The sequence below is a fragment of the Sus scrofa genome, chromosome 1 (genome assembly GCF_000003025.6).
Source record: "Sus scrofa isolate TJ Tabasco breed Duroc chromosome 1, Sscrofa11.1, whole genome shotgun sequence".
Taxonomy (NCBI): domain Eukaryota; kingdom Metazoa; phylum Chordata; class Mammalia; order Artiodactyla; family Suidae; genus Sus; species Sus scrofa.
In genome coordinates this window covers 236,183,618-236,205,648 of record NC_010443.5, presented here as the reverse complement: position 1 = coordinate 236,205,648, position 22,031 = coordinate 236,183,618, and the positions used below count along the sequence as shown (strand labels likewise).

Below are 22,031 nucleotides of genomic sequence, written 5' to 3'. Positions count from 1 at the left end.
TATCAACTCAAATAATCACACACAAAATATACATTTAAAAGTTACATACTAGATACATAATTTTCTGCACTTGACATTTTTTTTTTAGAAAGCTTAAGACAAATTTATTATTGCTGGAGAACAGCTTAAAGCATATGACCTGCTGTTGGCAGGTGAAGAGTATCAGCTTCTAAAGACTTAAACATAAGACATGACACCTTAAAACTCCTAGAAGAGAACACATGCAAATCATTCTTTGACATCAACTGTAAAAATGTTTCCTTAGGTCAGTCTTCCAAGGCAATAGAAATAAAAACAAAAATAAACAAATGGGACCTAATCAAACTCACCACACTTTGCAGAGCAAAGAAAACCATAAAAAATAAAGACAACCTAGAAAATGGGAGAAAATAGTTGCAAACCATGTAACTCACAAGGGCTTAATCTCCAAAATACACAAACAACTCATACAACTCAACAACAACAAACAACCCAGAAATGGGCAGAATGAAGTTCCTGTAGTGGCTCAGCAGAAACAAATCTGACTAGGATCCATGAAATCGCAGGTTCAATCCCTGGCCTCACTCAGCAGGTTAAGGATCCGGCGTTGCCCTGAGCTGTGGTGTAGACCAGCAGCTATAGCACTTTAGACCCCTAACCTGGGAATCTCAGGTGTGGCCCTAAAAAAAAAAAGAAAAGAAAAGAAAAGAAAAAGAAAAATGGACAAAAGACCTAAATAGACATTTCTCCAAAGAAAATATATGGATGGCCAGCAGGCACATGAAAAAATGCTCAACATTACTGATTATTAGATAAATACAAAAGTACAACGAGTACACCTCATGACGGTCAGAATGGCCATCATTAACAAGTCAACAAACAAATGTTGAAGAAGGTGTGGAGAAAAGGGAACATTCCCACACTGTTGGTGGGAATGTAAATTGGTACAACCGCTATGGAAAACGGTATTGGAGGTTCTTCAGAAAACTCAATATAGAACTGCCATATGATCCAGCAATCCCACTCCTGGGTATATATCCAGACAAAACTTCCATTGAAAAAGATAACATGTCCCCCTATGTTCATAGCAGCACTATTCACAATAGCCAAGACATGGAAACAACCTAAATATCTATCGACAGAGGAATGGATTAAGAACATGTGGTGATATATACAATGGAATATAACTCAGTCATAAAAAGAATGAAATAATGACATTTTCAGCAACATGGTTGCAACTAGAGATTATCATACTAAGTGAAATAAGAAAGACAAACACTATATGATATCACTTATATGTAGAATCTAAAATGTGACACAAATGAACCTATCCATAAAACAGACATAGACTCACAGACATAGAGAACAGACTTGTGGTTGCCAAGGGGGAGGGAGGAGGGAGTAAGATGGACTTGGAGTTTGGGGTTACATTTATAACGGATAAGCAATGAGGTCCTACTGTATAGCAAACAGAACTATACCCAGTCTCTTGAGCTAGACCATGATGGAAGATAATATAAGAAAGGGAATCGATGTATATATCTGTGTCACTTTGCCTTAGAGCAGAAATTGGCATAGTGAAATCAACTACACTTTAATAATAAAAAAGTGTACCTAAATATGAAGGTAAAATTGTGATAATGATGGATTGCTACTTAATTAAAGAAAATAACAAGTGTTCAGAATATTGATTTTAAGGACTAATTTCATCAAATTCTCCTTTGTTGAGTCACTAAGAAAATCTCTGAAAATTTCCTTAATAGTTCACTTAAGGTATTTAAAAATGTTATTTCATTATAATAGAATAATTCAGTATAAGCAAAAAGTCTCATGTAAATAGTAATACCTTCACTTAGCTTATGGTTCTTTATTAATTAAAGAGGGTTTTTTTGATATGGTCATGGTAAGGGAACTGACATTTTCTTGGTCAAGTGTATCTGCTGGAGTAGAGTTCCTGCCAAGTGCCAAGTGTAATAGGAGATGAGAATCAAATCATGGGGCCAATTGGAGAAGGCCTGTAAATGCCATTTTATGGATTTTGCATTTTTTTGTTTACATTATTTATTTATTTATTGCCTTTTCTTTTTTTCTTTTTCTTTCTTTTTTTTTTTTTTTTTTTTTTTTTTTTTGTCTTTTTGCCTTTCATAGGGCCGCTCCTGCGGCATATGGAGGTTCCCAGGCTACGGGTTGAATCGGAGCTGTATCCGCCGGTACGCCAGAGCCACAACAACGCAGAATCCGAGCCACATCTGCAACCTACACCACACCTCATGGCAACGCCAGATTCTTTTTTTTTTTTTTTTGGTCTTTTGTCTTTGTTGTTGTTGTTGTTGTTGTTGCTATTTCTTGGGCCGATCCCGCGGCATATGGAGGTTCCCAGGCTAGGGGTCTAATCGGAGCTACAGCAACGCGGGATCCTAGCCGCGTCTGCAACCTACACCTCAGCTCACAGCAACGCCAGATTCTTAACCCACTGAGCAAGGCCAGGGACCGAACCCGCAACCTCATGGTTCCTAGTTGGATACGTTAACCACTGAGCCACGATGGGAACTCCCTGTTTCTTATTTTTTAAAAGAACTTATTGAAGTATAGAGTTGATTTACAATGGTGTGTTTCAGGTGTATAGTAAAGTGATTCAGCTATATATATACATATGTCCATCCCTTTTCAGATTCTTTCCCTATTTAGGTTATTACAGAATACTGAGTACAGTTCCCTGTGCTATAAAGTAGGTCCTTGTTGGTTATCTATTTTATATATAGTAGTGTGCATATGTTAATCCCAAACTCCTAATTACCGCCCCCCAATGTTTCGCCTTTGGTAACCACAAGTTTGTTTTTGAAATTTGTGAGTCTGTTTCTGTTTTGTAAATAAGTCCTGCATTTTTAATTTAATACTATATCTTGGAGAACTCTTAGAGAAGATGTGGCTCTTTCCTCTTGATAGCTAAAACATGTGGCTTTTAACTAAAGATGGCTTGAAGCTGGAATTACTGAGAAATGAAAATAACAGAAATCATTACCTGAAAAACAGACTTGTTTAACAGCAGCTCTGCTCAAACCCATGTGCTCTAGAAAAAGAAAGCCACTTCCTGGAATAGAGACTGTTTCAACAAGCAGCCTCAACTCAAGTGCTAAATTAATCAGACATTCACTGATTACAAAATCTAACCATTAGGGCCCTGCTTGTGAACTCTTACTCTAAAACCACTTAATGGAGTTCCTACTATGGTGCAATGGAAACGAATCTGACTAGTATCCCTGAGGATGTAAGTTCAATCCCTGGCCTTGCTAAGTGGGTCGGGGATTCCGCATTGCTGTGAGCTGTGGGGTAGGTCGAAGATGTGGCTCAGATCCCGTGTTGCTGTGGCTGTGGTGTAGACCAGCAGCTGTAGCTCCAATTCGACCCCTATCCTGGGAACTTCCATATGCCATGGGTGCAGCCCTAAAAAGCAAAAATAAATAAGTAAATAAAAATAACACCACTTTATGACAAATTCTTCTCTAATAATCTTACAAAACCCAAGTGCTCAAGCTACTTGGGAAGTTCATTTGACTAAATTCATTTGCTAACTCTTTGGCCTCAAGAATTCCTCATATAATCAGTTTCATCTTTTCTATTTCTACTACTTCCTTTCCTTTTTAAATTTTCTTTTATCACAACTGACTTTTTTTGGTGGTACCTTACGAGAGGCTTCAACAGACCAAAACACCTGAGGAAATAATCCACCATGAGTAAGAATCAGCTGCCACAATAAGTAACAGAGTTAGATGCCCAAGAACTTCACATAATAGAATTACATGATTAAAACTATTGGTATATACACAACGGAATACTACTCAGTTATAAAAAAGAATTAAATTTTGCCATTTGCAAAAACGTAGATTTGGAGAGTATTATGCTAAGTGAAAAAGTCAAAGACAAACACTGTATAATCTTACCTAAATATGGACTCTAAGAAATACAACAAACTAGTGAATATAACAAAAAAGAAAAAGACTCATACATAGACAACAAATTAGTGGTTACCAGTGGAGAGAGTGAAGAGGAGAAGGGCAATACAGGCATAGGGAATTAAGAGATACAAGCTATTATGTATAAAATAAGATACAGGGATATATTGCATAACAGGGAAAATAAATAATACTTTAGAATAACTATAAATGGAGTATAACCTTTAAAATTGTGAATACAGGTATACTGTACACCTGTAACTTACATAATGTTGAACATTATATGTCAATTAAAAATATATATTTAAAAATATACCATAGCTACTGGGTATTCTGTAAGGTCAGTATAAAAAAAGACTGGACTCCAATTTTTCTTTTTTTCTTCTTCTTTTTTAGTTACCCCACAGCATAAGGAGTTCCCAGGGCAGGGATCAGGTCTGAGTTGCAGCTGTGACTTATGGTGCAGCTGTAGAAATGCTGGCTCTTTTAACCCACTATGCCAGGCTAGGGACTGAACCTGTGCCCTGGTGCTGTGGAGATGTGGTCAATCCCATTGCACCACAATGGGAACTCCAATAATTCCTTCAGATGTGTACTCCTTTGCAGTCATGCTTCTGCATACACCCTGGTTATTTTTCCTTTCATAAAATCTCTATTTGCTGAATTCTTCCCCAACCCTTAAGGCCTACCACAAACATCACCTCTTCCAGAATGTTTTCCCTGATTCCTTTAGCCAACTATGACTGCTCATTTTTGTTAATTCCCATAATGTTTTGTATCTCTAAGATAATCTCCACAATTTGACTTATATAGGAATTATACCTGCCTCCCTCCGATCCTGACAAAGCTAAATTGCTCAAATTTTTCAGAACCCCACCAAACATAAACATTAGTTCAATACTTTAGATAACTATGAGCAAACACTAGAGCAATGAGGTCAACATCAATACTTTCTTGGAGTTCCCGTCGTGGCGCAGTGGTTAACGAATCCGACTAGGAACCATGAGGTTGCGGGTTCAGTCCCTGCCCTTGCTCAGTGGGTTAACGATCCGGCATTGCCATGAGCTGCAGTGTAGGCTGCAGACGCGGCTCGGATCCTGCATTGCTGTGGCTCTGGCATAGGCGGGTGGCAACAGCTCTGATTCGACCCCTAGCCTGGGAACCTCCACATGCCGCGGGAGCGGCCCAAGAAATAGCAAAAAGACAAAAAAAAAAAAAAAAAAAAAAAAATCAATACCTTCTTTAGACTGTTAACAAAAAGATGCCCTAACCAAAAGCTATAGTAGTATGGTCAATAAGCCATGTAGAATCCATTGATGTGCTAAAGACAGATGTCTCTACGCTGACCATTGTACTAGTAATAATCACTTGCATATTAATACCATGTCATAATTTACTAATTACTTTAATATATATTATTTCACTGGAATGCCAACTGTGGAGCAGAAGGTTAGGGATTTGGCATTGTCTCTGAGGTGGCCTGGGTTTGGTTCCCAGCCCAGGAACTTCCATGTGCTCTGGGGGTGGCCAAAAAAAGAAAAAAATATATATATTATTTCACTTTCATTTTCACAAGCATCTTCTAAGATAGAGAATATTGTCTCTACTTTATAGATAAGAAATAAGAGGCCCAGAGAGGTATGAAGTCACATGGCAAGTTCAGAGTAAGCTAGATCTAGAAACAAATTCTTATGTCAAACCCAAGGCTCTTTTCACTTCTGAATTACCTTTCCAAGCACCCAGTACATTAAGCTTTAGCAAGCCCAATCCTCTACCACATCTCATCCTACCTCAACTTTCTTCCCTAGAAGAACTTACCTGCCATTCATCAGCACCATAACAGAACGATTGTTCACTTGATTGTCATTGTGGTGCCTTTTCTAAAATTACACAAGAAAATGTTCAGGAAACAGACATAGAGCAAACTGCATACAGGTTAATATTCTGAAGTATTACTCAGTGGAGTTTTCCTTCTAATTCTCCCCTCTTCCTCAAGCATTCCCCTATCCCCCTTCAAGCCCTTCCACCATTAAAACCACACCATGAAGTCTTCAAGAAGCTGGGGAAGGAGGTCAGAAAAAGAACCAAAAGAACCAAGGGAAGAGAAAGAGACAAAATCTTGGTTTTAATATCAAGAGCTAAAGCCTGGGGTAATTAGAACAACTTACATCAAAAGCCACAGAGGAGGAGTTCTCTTGTGGCGCAGTGGGTTAAGGCTCTGGCGTCATCACTGTAGCGACTTGGGTCACTGTTATGGTGCAGGTTTGATCCCTGGTCTGGGAATTTCCACATGTGGCAGGTGGTGGGCCTCCCCCCTCAAAAAAATAAAAGCCAGAGGAGAGAGCAGAAAATGTTGGAAAAGACTAGACCCTCATACACTGTGGTAGGTGCAGGGAAATTAAGTATTCACAAGCATTTGGCTACCCCTATCCCCAAGCATAGTCAATAATAACAAGCTTCTACTGTGGATGCAATGAAGAAAGCGGAACAGAGGTTTTCTATTCAAAGTTCAAAGAAGAAGGCAACAAATAAGGGTATATCTTTATGCTAAGATGCACATGAATCCCCTCTTTCTAATTGAGATTACTCCCTAGGGAAAGGGCAGGACTGGGAAGAGGGCAGAAAGAATCCTGAATTTGTCGGAATATTTATCCTAAAGAGGTTGAGTTCTAAACCAGAAATAGTGGGAGGGGTTATTCTGAACTGGCAAGTTTAGTTTTCAGCTCTCATCAAAAAGGGTTGAGATGGTAAGGTGGTGGTTATGAGCTACACTGGGTTTAGTACCAGAAAATTAAAATTATATTTTTGCACACCTGAAGTGTGACTGAAGTTTAAACCACTATATGTGCTAATTGTGGGTTTAAAGAGAGAGTTAAAATGCTGGAGAGACAAACATCCTGCTTTCAAACTTTAGTGTAAAAATCTATCCTGGAAAAATCAGAAAGACTCTCTCAGAGAAGTTTCAAGCAGGTCAACAGCACTACTAGGCATAATACTGGATCCTCACCCTCACCCATCCATGCTGGACTTGCTGTAAATAGCAAAGAGGAAGCCATGCAGCATTCACTGGGAGCCAGTATCTCCCTCCAAGGCCAGGAAAGGAGTCAGCCTCTGTTATGTCATGGTGTTTTCTAAAACCAGAGGGTTCCTAGTTGTGTGTACTTGATAGAACTTAAAGTTGGAAAGGGAAACAAGAAAAGTTGGAGAGGAGAAAGAAAAAGTGGCAAAGGGGAGAAGAAAGAAAAGAACAAGAGAAAGTGGTGGGAGACAGAAGGAAGAGGAAAGAGGAATATTAAAAAGGGACAGTGAGGGACTAGAGGCCCAGGAAGCCACATCACCAAGTCATCGATGGCATCTTTCACTGCTGTTATGGACAGCACCACCATCAAGGGCATCACAGTCGTGTACCAGGCTAAGGAGGCGATCTGGGGAATCAACTAGGAGAGAGAAGAGGAGAGAAACATGGGTCAGAAAGCTTAAAGGACAACACATTTCCCTCCCACCTCCACCCCACCACCATTTTCACCTCCCTAGATCCATAATAAGTTCAAATAGTTGAACTTATTATGGGTAGCCTCCAAATAACCACCCAAATATAACTAAACATCTCCTAAGAAGGGATGAGAGAAGAGATGATAAATTGCCATGCATATGTCCTGAACTCTACTATCTTTGACTCAATGGCAAAGAGCCATTTCTCCTTTGATAATGAAGGGGCTGGGGGCAGGAAGGCATGAGTGGACATGGGAAAACGATGTACCCTCTCACATCTCTTCAGCACAAGGGGAAATGAGATGATCTGTTTCTTCCTCCCAACTTGTGTTTACCCTGCCCTGTGCTTATGTTCTAAACTATTCTCCCTCAGCATTCCTGTGTGTTAACTTTCTGTCAGGGAGGCTGGGACAAGGAGGAGGAATCGGGTTACAGCTGAGATTGGGGTGAAGAGTCAAGTCTGTGGCCTTTTATGGTTAAGCTGAACTGTGGCCATGCAGCCATGATGAGAGAGCACCCTTTCCTTGGGAGCGTGTCTCCTTCCTCTTGTAGAGGCTTGTTTCACCCTGGCTAATACTGACCACAGCCACTCTAGGGGACTGGTCTGAGCCCCCAGCCATGCACTTGCCTATTAGCGAAAGAGAGAAGACACCTTTCAGTTTTAAGGAGAAGGATTGATTACAATAACCTGACCCCAGAGAGGCAGATAAAATGCTCTGTGGAAAAGGCCCTAAAAGGTAATACCTGTAGGAAAAGCAAAAAGAGGAAATATGCATTTGCAAGTCTCTGGAACTGTTCAAACAGGTTCATAGGCAGGAAGTTAAAGGCATTATATTTTGAGGTCTTGATGCTATTGTTCTGTGAGTAAAAGAACACAAGCACAATTAGAAGAACAAAAGACCCCATCTCCCAGTCTTAACAAAAAAGACTAAGACCATTTCATAAAATAGGAAAAAGCCACAGCTTCCCAACACAGTGGGGGAAGGAGGTAAAAAGTGTTTGTCTCCTAAGCTCCTTTTCTTTGAGACCGAGAGAGGCCTAGAGTATGCAGAGATGGCAAGGCTGATCTATACGGGACATTTTAAGGAGGGGCAGAATATATTTATGCCCTGAATAGAATTCCTTGTTTATTGATGACATGGATAATAATGATAATAAAACCAACAACAATAAAAACATTCACTTTTTTTCTTTTTGTAGGGTTTCCCCCACGGCATATGGAAGTTCCCAGGCTAGGGGTTGAATCAGAACTGCAGCTACTGGCCACGGCCACAGCCACAGCAACGTGGGATCCGAGCCACATCTGTGACCTCCACCACAGCTCACAGCAAGGCCGGATCCTTAACCCACTGAGCAAGGCCAGGGATTGAACCTGAATCCTCATGGATACCAGTGAGGTACGTAACCCACTGAGCTACAATGGGAACTCCCAAAACTTATACTTCTTGAATATTTACTAGGTGTAAGGCACTGTTCTAAGTATTTTATATGGAGCAACTCATTTAATTTTCACAACGACTGTACAAAGGGAGTAATATATGTTCATCTTTTGAGGATGAAGAAATAGAGGCACTGAGGCTAATTTCTTTGTCCAAGACCACACATTTTCTTACAGAGTTGAAATTGTGCTGTCCCCTGAGCCCCAGTTCACCTGTGCAGCCATCCAAATGTTTTCCTTCCTTAGAATCAGAATCTTTCAGTTCCCTCTTACCCTCTGATCCAAGGTCCTTCTCAGCCCTAAACAGCAGGCAAGTTTGCCATTTGTGTTAGCTCTACTTCAGAGCTGAAGCTTTTCTTAGCCTGGCAAACTCAGTTTGGTGTGTCTTTACATGCTGCTTTCAATGCTGAAGGATCTTAGATGCCAAAAGTAAATTATGGTCTTTCAGTTGTAGGCCACTGAAGGTTCCCACGCTGGTTGCTGTCAACATTGGAGAATCACTTGCCACTTAATTGTCCTGAGAGAATCTAAATAGTGTTGGACTACATCTAAGCTATTATTTTGCTGAATGAAAATGAGAACTTGCTACCATTTCAATCCTCATCTAAAGATGCTGACAGGACCATGTTACTTTCTATTTTTGGGTTTTCAGTCATTTGACCTAAGATGTAAGAGTTTGAATCTAAGAGTTCAAGAAAAGCAGAAGAATGAGAGCAGGTAATTCCCAAAGGACAAGACTTCTCCCCCACCACCTCCACCTACAAGGCCAAACAAAAGAATAAACCAACCTATAATTCTGGAGTACAGATACTGCTCAAAAATGGAGTAGATGCAAACTATTACATTAAGAATGGACAAACACAGTCCTACTATATAACACAGGGAACTGTACCCAATCTTCTGGGATATACATGTATAACTGAGTCACTTTGCTGTTTAGCAGAAACTGGCACAATGTTGTAAATCAACTATACTTCAATTTTTAAAAAAAGAGTCTTATGGAGCCCTACCTTGAGAAGACATCTGAATCTTTCTCTTGGAGAAAAAACACTAAGGCTAAAAATTGCCTAGGAAGGTTAGATAGGCTACCCAGTCCAGATCTATTTCTCTAGGGAAGAGAAGCTGGTCAAACAGCTTCGCACCTAGGAGTTTAGAGATTCAAGCTAAACCTAAGATTTCCTTGGTGTTGCTTCATGATTATCCACTTAATAATCAGTCAAACACTTATTTCTCAAGGTTTGCTCTGTTTACAGCTCTATGCTGGCTGAAAAAGAATTAAACAAAATCCACCCTGGAGAGCTCATGGGTCTGTCTTGAATGGAGTCCTAACTAAATGACCTCTATAGGCCCTTCTAGCCCCAAGAGTACGTTAATCAAAAATACAAACAGTTTTCTTTGATACTCTGAATTTCTTGGGTCTAAGTTCAGATGACTCTGATATTTGGATCTAAAGACGTTTTTGATCTTTTGCCTTACTGAAGTGGCTGGCTTTCCCTATTGATTTTCTATTTGATTTTATAGTTTATTGATATATTTCAGGTTTCTACTCACTTGGGTAGCATTTGCTTAGGAAACAAAGGCAAAAGCCATGCTGATTCTGCCTCAAGATAGACATATCAGTACCTCTTTACTAACTTGGCAGCTAGAGTGTTTTGTTCTACTCTTATATGTCAAACCAGAAGAAATATCTCAAAAATGTAGAATATCAGCTTAACTATGAAATTCCTCACTGTGTAGTTCTTTTGGCAGACGTGATACAATTTAAGCATGATTGAATAGATGTATTTTGGTGTGGGCTATTTATTTATTTGGGTAGTGAGAGCTGACTGATGGCTAAATGGGGGAATAGAGGAGAACAGAAGGCCAAGGATATAATAAGTATCAGGAGTTTGGGGGTTGGGTGAAGAAAAGGAGTAGGAATGGAAAAAATTAGAGAAATGGGATGAAAATAAGCAACAGGTAGGGCCAGGGAAGTGAAATGGTTTTTAAGTATGCATGAATCCATCAAATCTGTTTATTTATTCATTAACTATTCAGCATATGTTTACCTGAATGCCAAGTATGTGCCAAATATTATGCTGGGATCAGTAGATACAGAGATGAATGAAACTCGTACCCTCCTGTCACAGGGTAATAGTTTCTTGGTAAAGAGAACTAACATTTTCACAATCATATTTAATTCTAATAACCACATATATGGTGAACACTATTATGCCCTTTTTGTAGATGAGGGAACTGAACATCAGAGAAGTTAAATAATATGCCTAAGGATGCAAGGTTAGTAAAGAGCTGTGTTCAAACTCATATCTGTTTGATGTCAAAACCTAGTTTTACTGTACCATAGTGCTTCTTAGGCAGATTTAGAAGGTAGAGAGGGGAAACCTGATCCCATGGCCATATCCAAAATACTGTTATTATCCAGAACCTCTGTAACTCAGAAATCATAAACCAATATCCTGCAGAGACTACAAATGTGCATGTCTATGAATATTATTATATACTCATAGCACTACATGTGCACAAAGTAACAAATATTAAAAAATTGCTAACAATTGTAAAAGATTGGAAACAACTCAAATGTCAATTTATAAGGAACTAGTTATAAACTATGCTAAATCTGCCCAGGAAATGTTATGTGGTTGAAAAAAGAAGGAAAAAGATGTTATGAAATTATGATCATGAAAATACCTCCAGGACATAGTGTTAAGATTCAGAATAGTGTAAGAAAGTGGGAAAATGAGAATATATATTTGTATTTGCTTTACAAATACTTTGCACAAAGAAGCACTGATGAAAATATAAGAAACTAATAAAAGTGATTGCCTATAGGGAGTGGAGATGTAGGCAAAGGTGGGGTGTTGGAGCATGACCTTTTTAAAAACATATGTATTTTATGAATTGTTTATTCTCACTTTATACTTAAGTGAAAAATGAATAATCCAAAAGATCATTAACAGTAGTTTTCATAAAAAGAAATTAAAAAGGCTAATTAACATGAAAAGATTACTGATCCCACTTAAAATTAAGGAAAGATAGACAACAAAATGTCATTTTTCATCTAAGAGCCTGGCAAAGATGAAAAAGATTGATAATACCAAGTTTGGCAGGAATATGGAGAAGTGAGTAGTCTTCACTATAGGCAGAAATATAAAAGGATATAATCTTTTTAGAGGGCAATCTGGCAATATGTATAAAAAATTTTAATGTGTTTTCCTTCTGACCCAGCCAATTCACTCCTAGGAAACTCTCATAGGATATATTCACACAAATGTGCCAAAGTATATGTGGTATAATGGTGCTTATTCAGGACCATTTATAAAAGCAAAACACTGGAGACATTTTTTCATTTTCTTTCTTTTTTTTTTTTTTTGGGAGGGAGAACCTGGATATAAATTGAGACCATTAAAATGTTTATCACTGAGAGATTGGTTAAATAAATTAAGGTATATTGATACAATGAGAAACTATGTTGCTATTAAATGAATTAGGAAGCTCTACATGCATTGTCATAGAGAGATGCCTAAGTGAGAAAAAACTGTGGAATTCTGCTTTCATTTCTGCAAGCTACAGTGTTTCTTTTCTAGGAGCTATATATAAAACCCCAAATTTGAGATACATTCTCCCCTGAGCCTGGCTCACTGGATATTGGTTTCTGTGCCCTCAATGCTCCGGGCTTCATTGTATAGGAACTTGAAAGAAAGTAGAACCTAGGTTGCAGGATCTGTAGCTACAAAGAATTTCCTGCCTCACTGACAAGAGAGATCATTAGAGAATGTTGGCCTCCTTCTGAAATAGCTAGAGACCTAATACTCACCGGATAGCCAAATAGATTGTTAAATTCTCTGTTATTAGCTTGCAGATATCTCTCTTGTTCTGAAAAAGAGGAGAGAAATGATGAGAAGGATGCCACTCTGCAGATCAGCCTAGGATGCTGGTTGCTAGTGAAGACCACTAGATCTTCACACTTTATCACTGAGGATGTCTGTCAACAAACAAGATTTTGTCTCTTTATTCAAAGAATCAAGAAATAGAATAAAAATGGAAACCATAAAGTGTTCAAATTTTCTGGAGGCAAGAGGACAGGTAACTTATGAGTAATTCTACACCATTAATGCTTCTAGTAATCCTAGACTATGTTTTCACAGACAACAGGATGGCCTGCACTAAAGTTACTGCCAAACACACAAAGCCAGTCCTCCTTCACAAGTTAATTACAGCAACTTATTTGAAGATATCTGAGGTTTTTATCCAAGGCAGCCTTTCTTAAACTTGCTTGACTAAATCTGAATTAATAAATCATTACTGAGCATTTATTTCACAGCAATCAGTGTGCTAAATGCTATGGGGAGTTTAAAAGATGAGAAAGGCAGAGTCCTGATTTCTAGGGACTTGTAATTTAGTGGAGTCAGCCTGATAACCACAATACATGGCAAAATTATTACATCAAAATATATAGGTGTTGGAGTTCCCGTCGTGGCGCAGTGGATAACGAATCCGACTGGGAACCATGAGGTTGCGGGTTCGGTCCCTGCCCTTGCTCAGTGGGTTAACGATCCGGCGTTGCCGTGAGCTGTGGTGTAGGTTGCAGACGCGGCTTGGATCGCGGTTGCTGTGGCTCTGGCGTAGGCTGGCGGCTACAGCTCCGATTCGACCCCTAGCCTGGGAACCTCCATATGCCGCGGGAGCGGCCCAAGAAATAGCAAAAAGACAAAAAAAAAAAAAAAAAAAAAAAAAAAAAAAAAAAAAAAATATATATAGGTGTTAAAAATATCCCATTACCTTGTTATGAAAAGTCTTAAAAGTATGTATTATCAGTAGATCTTTCTGTGCTGTATGAAACATTCCTATAGCTTTTTCAATTCTTCACTGATCCAACAAGAATTCACTGAGTTGTTAGCAAGTGTTAGGCCACCCTGAGTTATGAACATTCATGTACAAGTTTTTGTGTGGATGTTTTCATTTCACTTGGCTATATACATAAGGCAGAACTCCTGGGTCATATGGTCGCTCCTAGTTTTAACACTTAGGGAAACAGCCAAACAAATTTTGACAGCAGTTGCATTATTTTACATTCTCACTGACGATGTATGAGAATTCCAATTTCTCTACATCTTTGCCAACATTTATTGTTGTTCTTTCTTTTAACCATCGTAGTGGTTATGAAGTAATATCTCATTGTGGATTTGCATTTCCCTAATAACCTGATGATGCTGAGTATCTTTTTATGTGCTTTATTGAACATTTATATATCTTCTTTAGAGAAATGACTACTCAGATTCTTCACCCATTTTTATTTTTATATTTGTTTTGGCTGTGCCCAAGGCATATGCAAGTTCCTGGGCCAGGGATCAAACCCACACCATAGCAGCAACCCTGAGCCACTGCAGTGTCAATGCCAGATCCTTAACCCACTACGCCAGAAGGAAATTTCACTTGGCCCACTTTTAAACTAGATTATCTTTTTTTATTTTATTTTTTATTTTATAATGATTTTCATTTTTCCATTATAGCTGACTTATGGTAGTTTCTGTCGGTTTTCTACTGCACAGCAAGGTGACCCAGTCACACACACACGTATACATTCTTTTTTCTCATATTATCATGCTCCATCATAAGTGACTAGATATAGTACCCCACACTATACAGCAGGATCTCATTGCTTATCCATTCCAAAGGCAATAGCTTGCAACTATTAACCCCAAATTCCCAATCCATCCCACTCCCTCCCCCTCTGCCTCGCCCTTGGCAACCACAAGTCTGTTCTTCAAGTCCATGATTTTCTTTTGTGTGGGAAGGTTCATTTGTGCTGTGTATTAGATTCCAGATGTAAGTGATATCATATGGTATTTGTCTTTTTCTTTCTGACTTACTTCACTCAGGATGAGAGTCTCTAGTTCCATCCATGTTGCTGCAAATGGCATTATTTCGTTTTTTTTTTTGTGGCCGAGTAGTATTCCATTGTGTATATATACACCACATCTTCCTAATCCAATCATCTGTTGATAGACATTTAGGTTGTTTCCATGTCTTGGCTATTGTGAATAGTGCTGCAATGAACATGCAGGTGCATGTGTCTTTTTTAAAGAAAGTTTTGTCTGGATATATGCCCAAGAGCAGGATGGCTGGGTCATATGGTAGTTCTATGTATAGTTTTCTAAGGTACCTCCATACTGTTTTCTATAGTGGTTGTACCAATTTACATTCCCACCAACAGTGCAGGAGGGTTCCCTTTTCTCCACACCCTCTCCAGCATTTGTTATTTGTGGACTTATTAACGATGGTCATTCTGACTGGTGTGAAGTGGTATGTCATAGTAGCTTTGATTTGCATTTTTCTAATAATCAATGATGTTGAGCATTTTTTTCATGTGCTTGTCGGCCATCTGTATCTTCCTTGGAGAAATGTCTATTCAGGTCTTTTGCCCATTTTTTAATTGGGTTGTTGGCTTTTTTTGCTGTTGAGTTGGATAAGTTGTTTGTATATTTTAGAGATGAAGCCCTTGTCAGTTGCATCATTTGAAACTATTTTCTCCCATTCTGTAAGTTGTCTTTTTGGGTTTTTTTTATGGTTTCCTTTGCTGTGCAAAAGATTGTCAGTTTGATGAGGTCCCACTGGTTTATTTTTGCTTTTATTTCTATTGCCTTGGGAGACTGACTTGAGAAAACATTTGTAAGGTTGATATCAGAGAATATTTGCCTATGTTTTCTTCTAGGAGTTTGATGGTGTCTTGTCTTACATTTAAGTCTTTAAGCCATTTTGAGTTTATTTTCATGCACGGTGTGAGGGTGTGTTCCAGTTTCATTGATTTGCATGCAGCTGTCCAGTATTCGCAGCAATACTTAATGAAAAGACTGTCTCCCATTTTATGTTCTTGCCTCCTTCATCAAAGATTAATTGACCGTAGGTGTCTGGTAATTATTTTTTTAAAGAGCTGTGGGCTCTTTATATATTCTGACTAAGAGTCACTTATCAGATATGTAATTTGCGCATATTTTATCCCACTCTGGTTTTAAATGTCATTTTTATAATGTACTAAATTCTAACATATTGAATGTAATTCTGGGTTATCTATTAAGTTCTGTTGTTCTATCCATCTTTAAAAAATTTTTTTAAATTGAAGTATAGTTGGTTGATAATATTGTGTTAATTTCTGGTGTACAGCAAAGTTATACATATACATATTTTCAGATTATTTTCCATATAGGTTATTACAAAACATTGAATATATTTTCCTGTGCTATACAGTAAATTCTTGCTGCATATATGTTTTATGCATAGTAGTTTGTATTCATTAATGTCATATTCAATTTATTCCTCCTCCTCATCTCTTAAATTATGCAACTTTTAGCATAGGACAGTAAGTCTTCTTTTTAAAGCTCTTCTTGGCTATTCTGGTCTATTTTCTGTTCTGAGAAACTTCAGAATCAATTTGTCCAGTTTGCTCAAGACTGGAGTTTTGATTAGAGGTAAAGACAAAGAAAATTTCATTCACTAGAATCCTGGGGATATAGTAAAAGCAGGTTATTAGAAAAAGCAGAGCTACCTCCCATGGGAAAGATGTTAGGTATTGAAAATCAAAATGCATTTCTCAGGGGGCTAAGATGTCAGACTTTTGAAAGCGTAGGAGAGAGCCAATGATAAGACAAGAATTTTTACGGTTCTTCACGTAATTTCCTTTATTTCTCCTCTGGTTGTCAGCAACAATTGTTAAATATTATGAAGTCAGAACAAGTTTCTCATAGAAAATATTTAAGCGGAGTTCCTGTTGTGGCTCAGTGGAAACAAATCTGACTAGCATCCATGAGGATGCAGGTTTGATCCCTGGCCTCACTCAGTGGGTTAAGGATCCAGCACTGCCATGAGCTGTGGTGAAGGTCTCAGATGTGGCTTGGATCTGACATTGCCATGGCTGTGGTGTAGGCCAGCTGCTACAGCTCCAATTCAACCCCTAACCTTCAAATGCTGCAGTTGTGGCCCTTTTAAAAAGATTAAAAAAATTAAAAAATAAAAAATAAATAAAAGAGAAGACACTAAAAGTGTGAGAGAAAAAGAAGACACATTTATAGGAAGAAAGCTATCACTCATGGTGGAGATAATAAAGGAAGAAAGAAACTTTTTAGACTAGATAATAAAAAAAATTATTTAAGATTCCCTATGGATTGCGAATACTGCTGAAAAAAGACTGGGATGACCATTTTTCCCTATAACTTGTTAACTCAAAATTTATTCCTGTTTAGCTGAAAAAGGCATGGCAAAAAGTGAATTACAGATTAGAGCTGTAGAAGACTGGAAATAGGAGATGGCCTAGTTGAAGTAGCAGTGACGGTGGAATTCAAAGGGACAAACGCCTATCTCTAGCCTCTAGTGACTGTGGATAATGAATCCTTCACTGAGAACTAAGGGTTAAGTCTACAGCCTGTTCAGTAAAGGCCTGGTTTCACAAGGACCTGTGCTAAAAGCTGACCTGAGGGTGATTAAAATCATTGAACTGAAAGGGCCAGACATCTTTGAAGCAAGGTAACCTGGTATCATAAATTGTGCAATGGACTTAAAAAAAAAAGTGAAGATAAAAAAAGGGAGTTAAAAAATGGAGGTTGGGAATTCCTACTGTGGCAGAATGGATTAATGACCTGGTTTGTCTCTGTGGAGGCGCTTGTTCAATCCCCAGTCCCACATAGTGGGTTGAGGATCAGGTATTGCTGCAGCTGTGGTGAAGGCTGCACTCAGCTCTGACCTGGATTTCCCTGGCCCAGGAACTTTCATATGCCATGGGTGTGGCCAGAAAAAAAAATTGGAATTAAAAATATAGCAGGCTCCCACAGTGGTTAAGAACATGGGAACTATATTCAATGTCTTTAAGAACCTATAATGGAAAATAATCTGAAAAATATACATATAACTGAATCACTGCTGTATATCAGAAACTAACACAATATTATAAATCAACAGTATTTCAATTAAAAAGAAAAAGGACAATTAAGTCAGCTTGATAGGGTTCAAATCTCAATCCTTCACTTACCAGCTGTATAACCTTGAGGAAGTTATTTAATCTCTCTGAAACTCATTTTCTTCATCTGTAAAATGAATGATAATAATACCTGCTCATAAGGTTATTGTGAGGATTAGTAAATCAAGGCATGCAAAGCATTTAAGAACAATTCACAGTATATTAAAAAATGCTCAGAAAGTTTAATCTATTCTAGACTGGGCTCTGTCACTAGATTGTTTTTTTTTTTTTTTTTTTTTTAATTTTATTTTCCCACTGTACAGCAAGGGGGTGTCACTAGATTGTTAAGTGACTTAGGGCCAGTCACCTTCCATTTCTAGCCTTAAGTTTTCTCATGTGTAAAATGGGACAGTAAAATCTACTTCATATTCCTGACATGTCAAAAGTACTCATTAAATGATCTTTTTTTGTCCTTTATCTTGCACTATGTCAAGGAAATTCCACAAGCATCATTGATATAGTTGTCTGTGCTCAAAGTAGATTTTGAATATTCAGCTATCTCCCATTGATGTACGAAGCTGATTCAGCCAGTAAAAAAGAAAGAATACAAAAGCTACAGTCTAATGAGGGAAAAATCCCTTGGTGGGATGGTAGTAGAAGAGAAGTGTCAGAGTAGGAGAAGCCTCTAAGGACATCCTTAAGACATCTGATTCAAGCGGCATAGTGAAAAACAGCGTTTATGCAATCATGATACAATCCAGTCTCAAGTTTTAGCAGTTAAAGCTACATTGGAGATTAGCCCAGATAAGAGAATGGCAGAAACTAAAAAGGAAAATGAGCTCTTTAAGAAGGAACTATGAAAAGTGGGAGACTGAAAGAAAAGAAAGCAAGAGGAAGGAGAGAGAAAAAAGGAAGGAAGGACATTTGGTCAGGTGGCAATCAGGTTTAGGAGGTTCTGAGCAAATACCTCCTTGCTCACAGTGAGAAAAACATCACAAATAGGATTTTCCAGCTAAAGACAAAAGAGCAGACAGATGATCTTCAGGAGTGTAAGTCTCTAACTAGTATATTAATCAAGGCCCCCTCTCCTTACTCCACCAGACTCTCCCATCAACTAAACTCAAGTGCTAGTGAGAGAAACTCAGCAATAACCCCCTGCTGTCATTCTAGATCAATATGCCTAGCGATTTTGCCCAAGTCACTTAATGCACATGCTTGGATTTTTCCCATCTGTAAAAATAAGTGAAGAAAGCTGCCAGGGGAAAGATAATTGACCAATTCCTAACATTTTTGGTCAGATTAATTGGAGTCAATTTAGAGTAGAAATACTGGAGCTTCTTAGCTTCCAAATGATCATAATTTACCCTACCAAATAGCCTAATTGGAAACATTATAGCTATCAGTTGATTTAGCTAACCATATAGTAACTCTACTTTCAGTTTTTTAAGGAACCTCCATATTATTTTCCATAGTGCTTGCACCAATGATCTTCCCACCGACAGTGTATGACGGTTGCCTTTTCTTCACATCCTCTCTAGCCTTTATTATTTGCAGACTTTTTGCTTATGGCCATTCTGAATGATGTGAGGTGATACTTCGGTGTAGTTTTGATTTACATTTCCATAATAATTAACAATGCTGAGCAACTTTTTCATGTGCCTACTGCCCATCTGTAAGTCTTTCGAGAAATGTCTATTTAGGTCTTTTACTCATTTTTTAAATTGGTTTGTTTGTGTTTTTTTGTTACTGGATTGTATGAGCTTTTCATATATATTTTGGGGATTAAGCCTTTGTCAGTCGCATCATTTGCAAATATTTTCTCCTAGTCCATAGGTTGTTTTTTTTTTTCATTTTGTTTACACTTTCCATTGCTGTGCAAAAGCTTATAAGTTTGATTAGGTCCTATTTGCTTATTTTAAGTTTTTTCTTCTATTGCCTTGGGAGACTGACCTAAGAAAACACTGCTATGATTTATGTCAGAGAATGTTTTGCCTAAATTCTCTTCTAGGAGTTTTATAGTGTCATGTATTACATGTAAGTCTTTAAGCCATTTTAAGTTCATTGTTGTGTATGGTGTGAGGGAATGTTCTCATTTTACTGATTTACATTGTCCTCTATATGCTCTGTTCATAAGAAGATGCAGGAGAAATTGGGCAGTTACCCTGTTTTCCTCAGCCCTCTCTCTTTCAGCAATTCCAAGAGTAGGAGAGGACTCACTTGATTTTTCCCTCTGTTGGAAGCTCCCTGACTTCCTCCTCCTGGAACTAGGGCCTGTCCCCTTGGAATGGGCTCCTTCTAGGAATCAGACAACTACATAACGACAGAAAGTAAAGAAAGTAGAGTGTGGCCTTAAATCAGTGACCTAATTTAATTCTCTGTACCTTCTCCAATCCTCAAAAGGAAGCCTAAATATAGAACTACAGCCTGGCTTGCTTTCTTGAAATTTTATGTCAGAAAAGGGTTTTTTTCATGTCAAGCAGTTTCATTCTTAAAGATGGCTTGGGTATGATTACTCAGTTCTTTTTAGTACTTTGATTCACCACAGGAAAGCATGGCAGGTACAGAAATCCTAACACCATACCCAGATCCACTTGCTTTGTCCATAGTCTGCAAAAGATGATCTTACCTGCCTCAGCAACATCTTTTCACACTGAACATGTCTTTTCAATTTTTTTTCTTTTTTCTTTTTTGTCTTTTTAGAGCCGCACCTGCGGTATATGGAGGGTCCCAGGCTTAGGAGTTGAATTGGAGCTGTAGCCACTGGCCTACACCACAGCCAAAGTAATGCCAGGCCCAAGCCACATCTGCAGCCTACATCACAGCTCACGGCAATGCTGGATCCTTAACCCACTGAGTGATGCCAGGAATTAAACCTGAGTCCTCAAGGATGCTAGCAGATTTGTTTCTGCTGAGCCATGATGGGAACTCCAACCATTTCTTTTTTTTAACAGGAGGTGGTTTTGAAGGATGGGGAGAGGAAAAGGAACACACACTTTCCTGATGAACTTCCAAATACAAGTACAAAATAAAATCACGGATAAAAGTACAAAAGATGGGCGATTGCAATTACTTAAATTAGAATTCTCAAATGACAAAACAGTGGAGCTTGTAACTATAAGTATGAAATATTTATTTCTGCAAAGTATATTTCCTTTCCTGGTCAGTTTGCTTGACTGGTAGTTTGTCCAGGTTGTTTATCTGTCATATGTGTGAGTGCACACATACATGTGTGTGCATGTGCATATGTTTTGGAGGCAATAATAATGACATACAGACTACCTTCATTTTGTCCATCTTCATTTTGCCTTTCAAATAGAGACATAACAGAGTAGTTCCAGTTATAATTCCCTGGAATTTCTGTAAAGGAAATAAAAAGATTTAGAACAAGAATTTCTCATTACTTAAATGTATGCTTAAGAAACTTGGAACTTAATCTCTGAAATCCAAAATAAATCTACCTCTAAAATACATATCCTAAATTTTAGAATTCATTTCATATGTCCTTATTATAAACTTATATTTTCAAAACTCGGGAAACAGCATCCACTTCCTGCAACCAAATCTAAGCTGATTACTATCTGTTAAAAAATTAGCTCAAGCTTGGAAAGAGGCTAAAGAAATTAGTGGGTGATCTTTTACCGAAGTTCTCAGCTTACATCTTCAGTTAGTTTTCTATTGACTGGACTACTCTATAACTCCATAGGACAGGGGTTAACTTGAGGGTTTTTTTTTTTTTGATAGGTGAGAAATAGATTTATTAAGATAAGATACCTGTGAGAGATGCGAGCAGGCAGGCAAGGAGGCTCTGCCTAATTTGTAGATTTTTATCTAACATAGGTACAAATATTTTGTCTGTGGAAAATATAACTCCAAAGATTATGACTAATGCACTTTAGGACTTTAATTAGTTTTATGTATAATTGAGAAATCTTAACACTTCTTTATGAAATTGCCTAAAATTACATAGCTCCTAAATTTTCATTTGAACTGGCCTTAACATCTCACTGATTCCCTCATTAATTAGTGAGTTAAATAAAATCCTTTTTTTTTTTTTTTTTTTTTAATGGCTGCACTTGTGGCATATGGAAAGTCCCAGGCTAGGGGTCGAATCAGAGCTGTAGCTACAGGCATATACCACAGCCATGGCAACACCAGATCTGAGCCACATCTGCAACCTATACCACAGGTTGTGGCAACAATAGATCCTTAACCCAATAAGCAA

General features: G+C 38.1%; 1 protein-coding gene across 1 annotated transcript in view; it reads right to left on the bottom strand.

Moving 5' to 3' along the window:
• Nucleotides 1–22,031, bottom strand: part of LOC100156421 (phospholipid-transporting ATPase FetA-like) — a 99,002-nt gene that overhangs the window by 51,701 nt on the left and 25,270 nt on the right. Inside the window, exons 3-7 of the mRNA XM_005660209.2 lie at nucleotides 21,089–21,166; nucleotides 12,677–12,735; nucleotides 8,169–8,282; nucleotides 7,271–7,369; nucleotides 5,751–5,812 (exon numbers count right to left, since the gene is read on the bottom strand). Of these exons, the coding sequence (XP_005660266.1) occupies nucleotides 5,751–5,812; nucleotides 7,271–7,369; nucleotides 8,169–8,282; nucleotides 12,677–12,735; nucleotides 21,089–21,166 (412 nt within the window). The remainder of the gene's footprint in view (nucleotides 1–5,750; nucleotides 5,813–7,270; nucleotides 7,370–8,168; nucleotides 8,283–12,676; nucleotides 12,736–21,088; nucleotides 21,167–22,031) is intronic.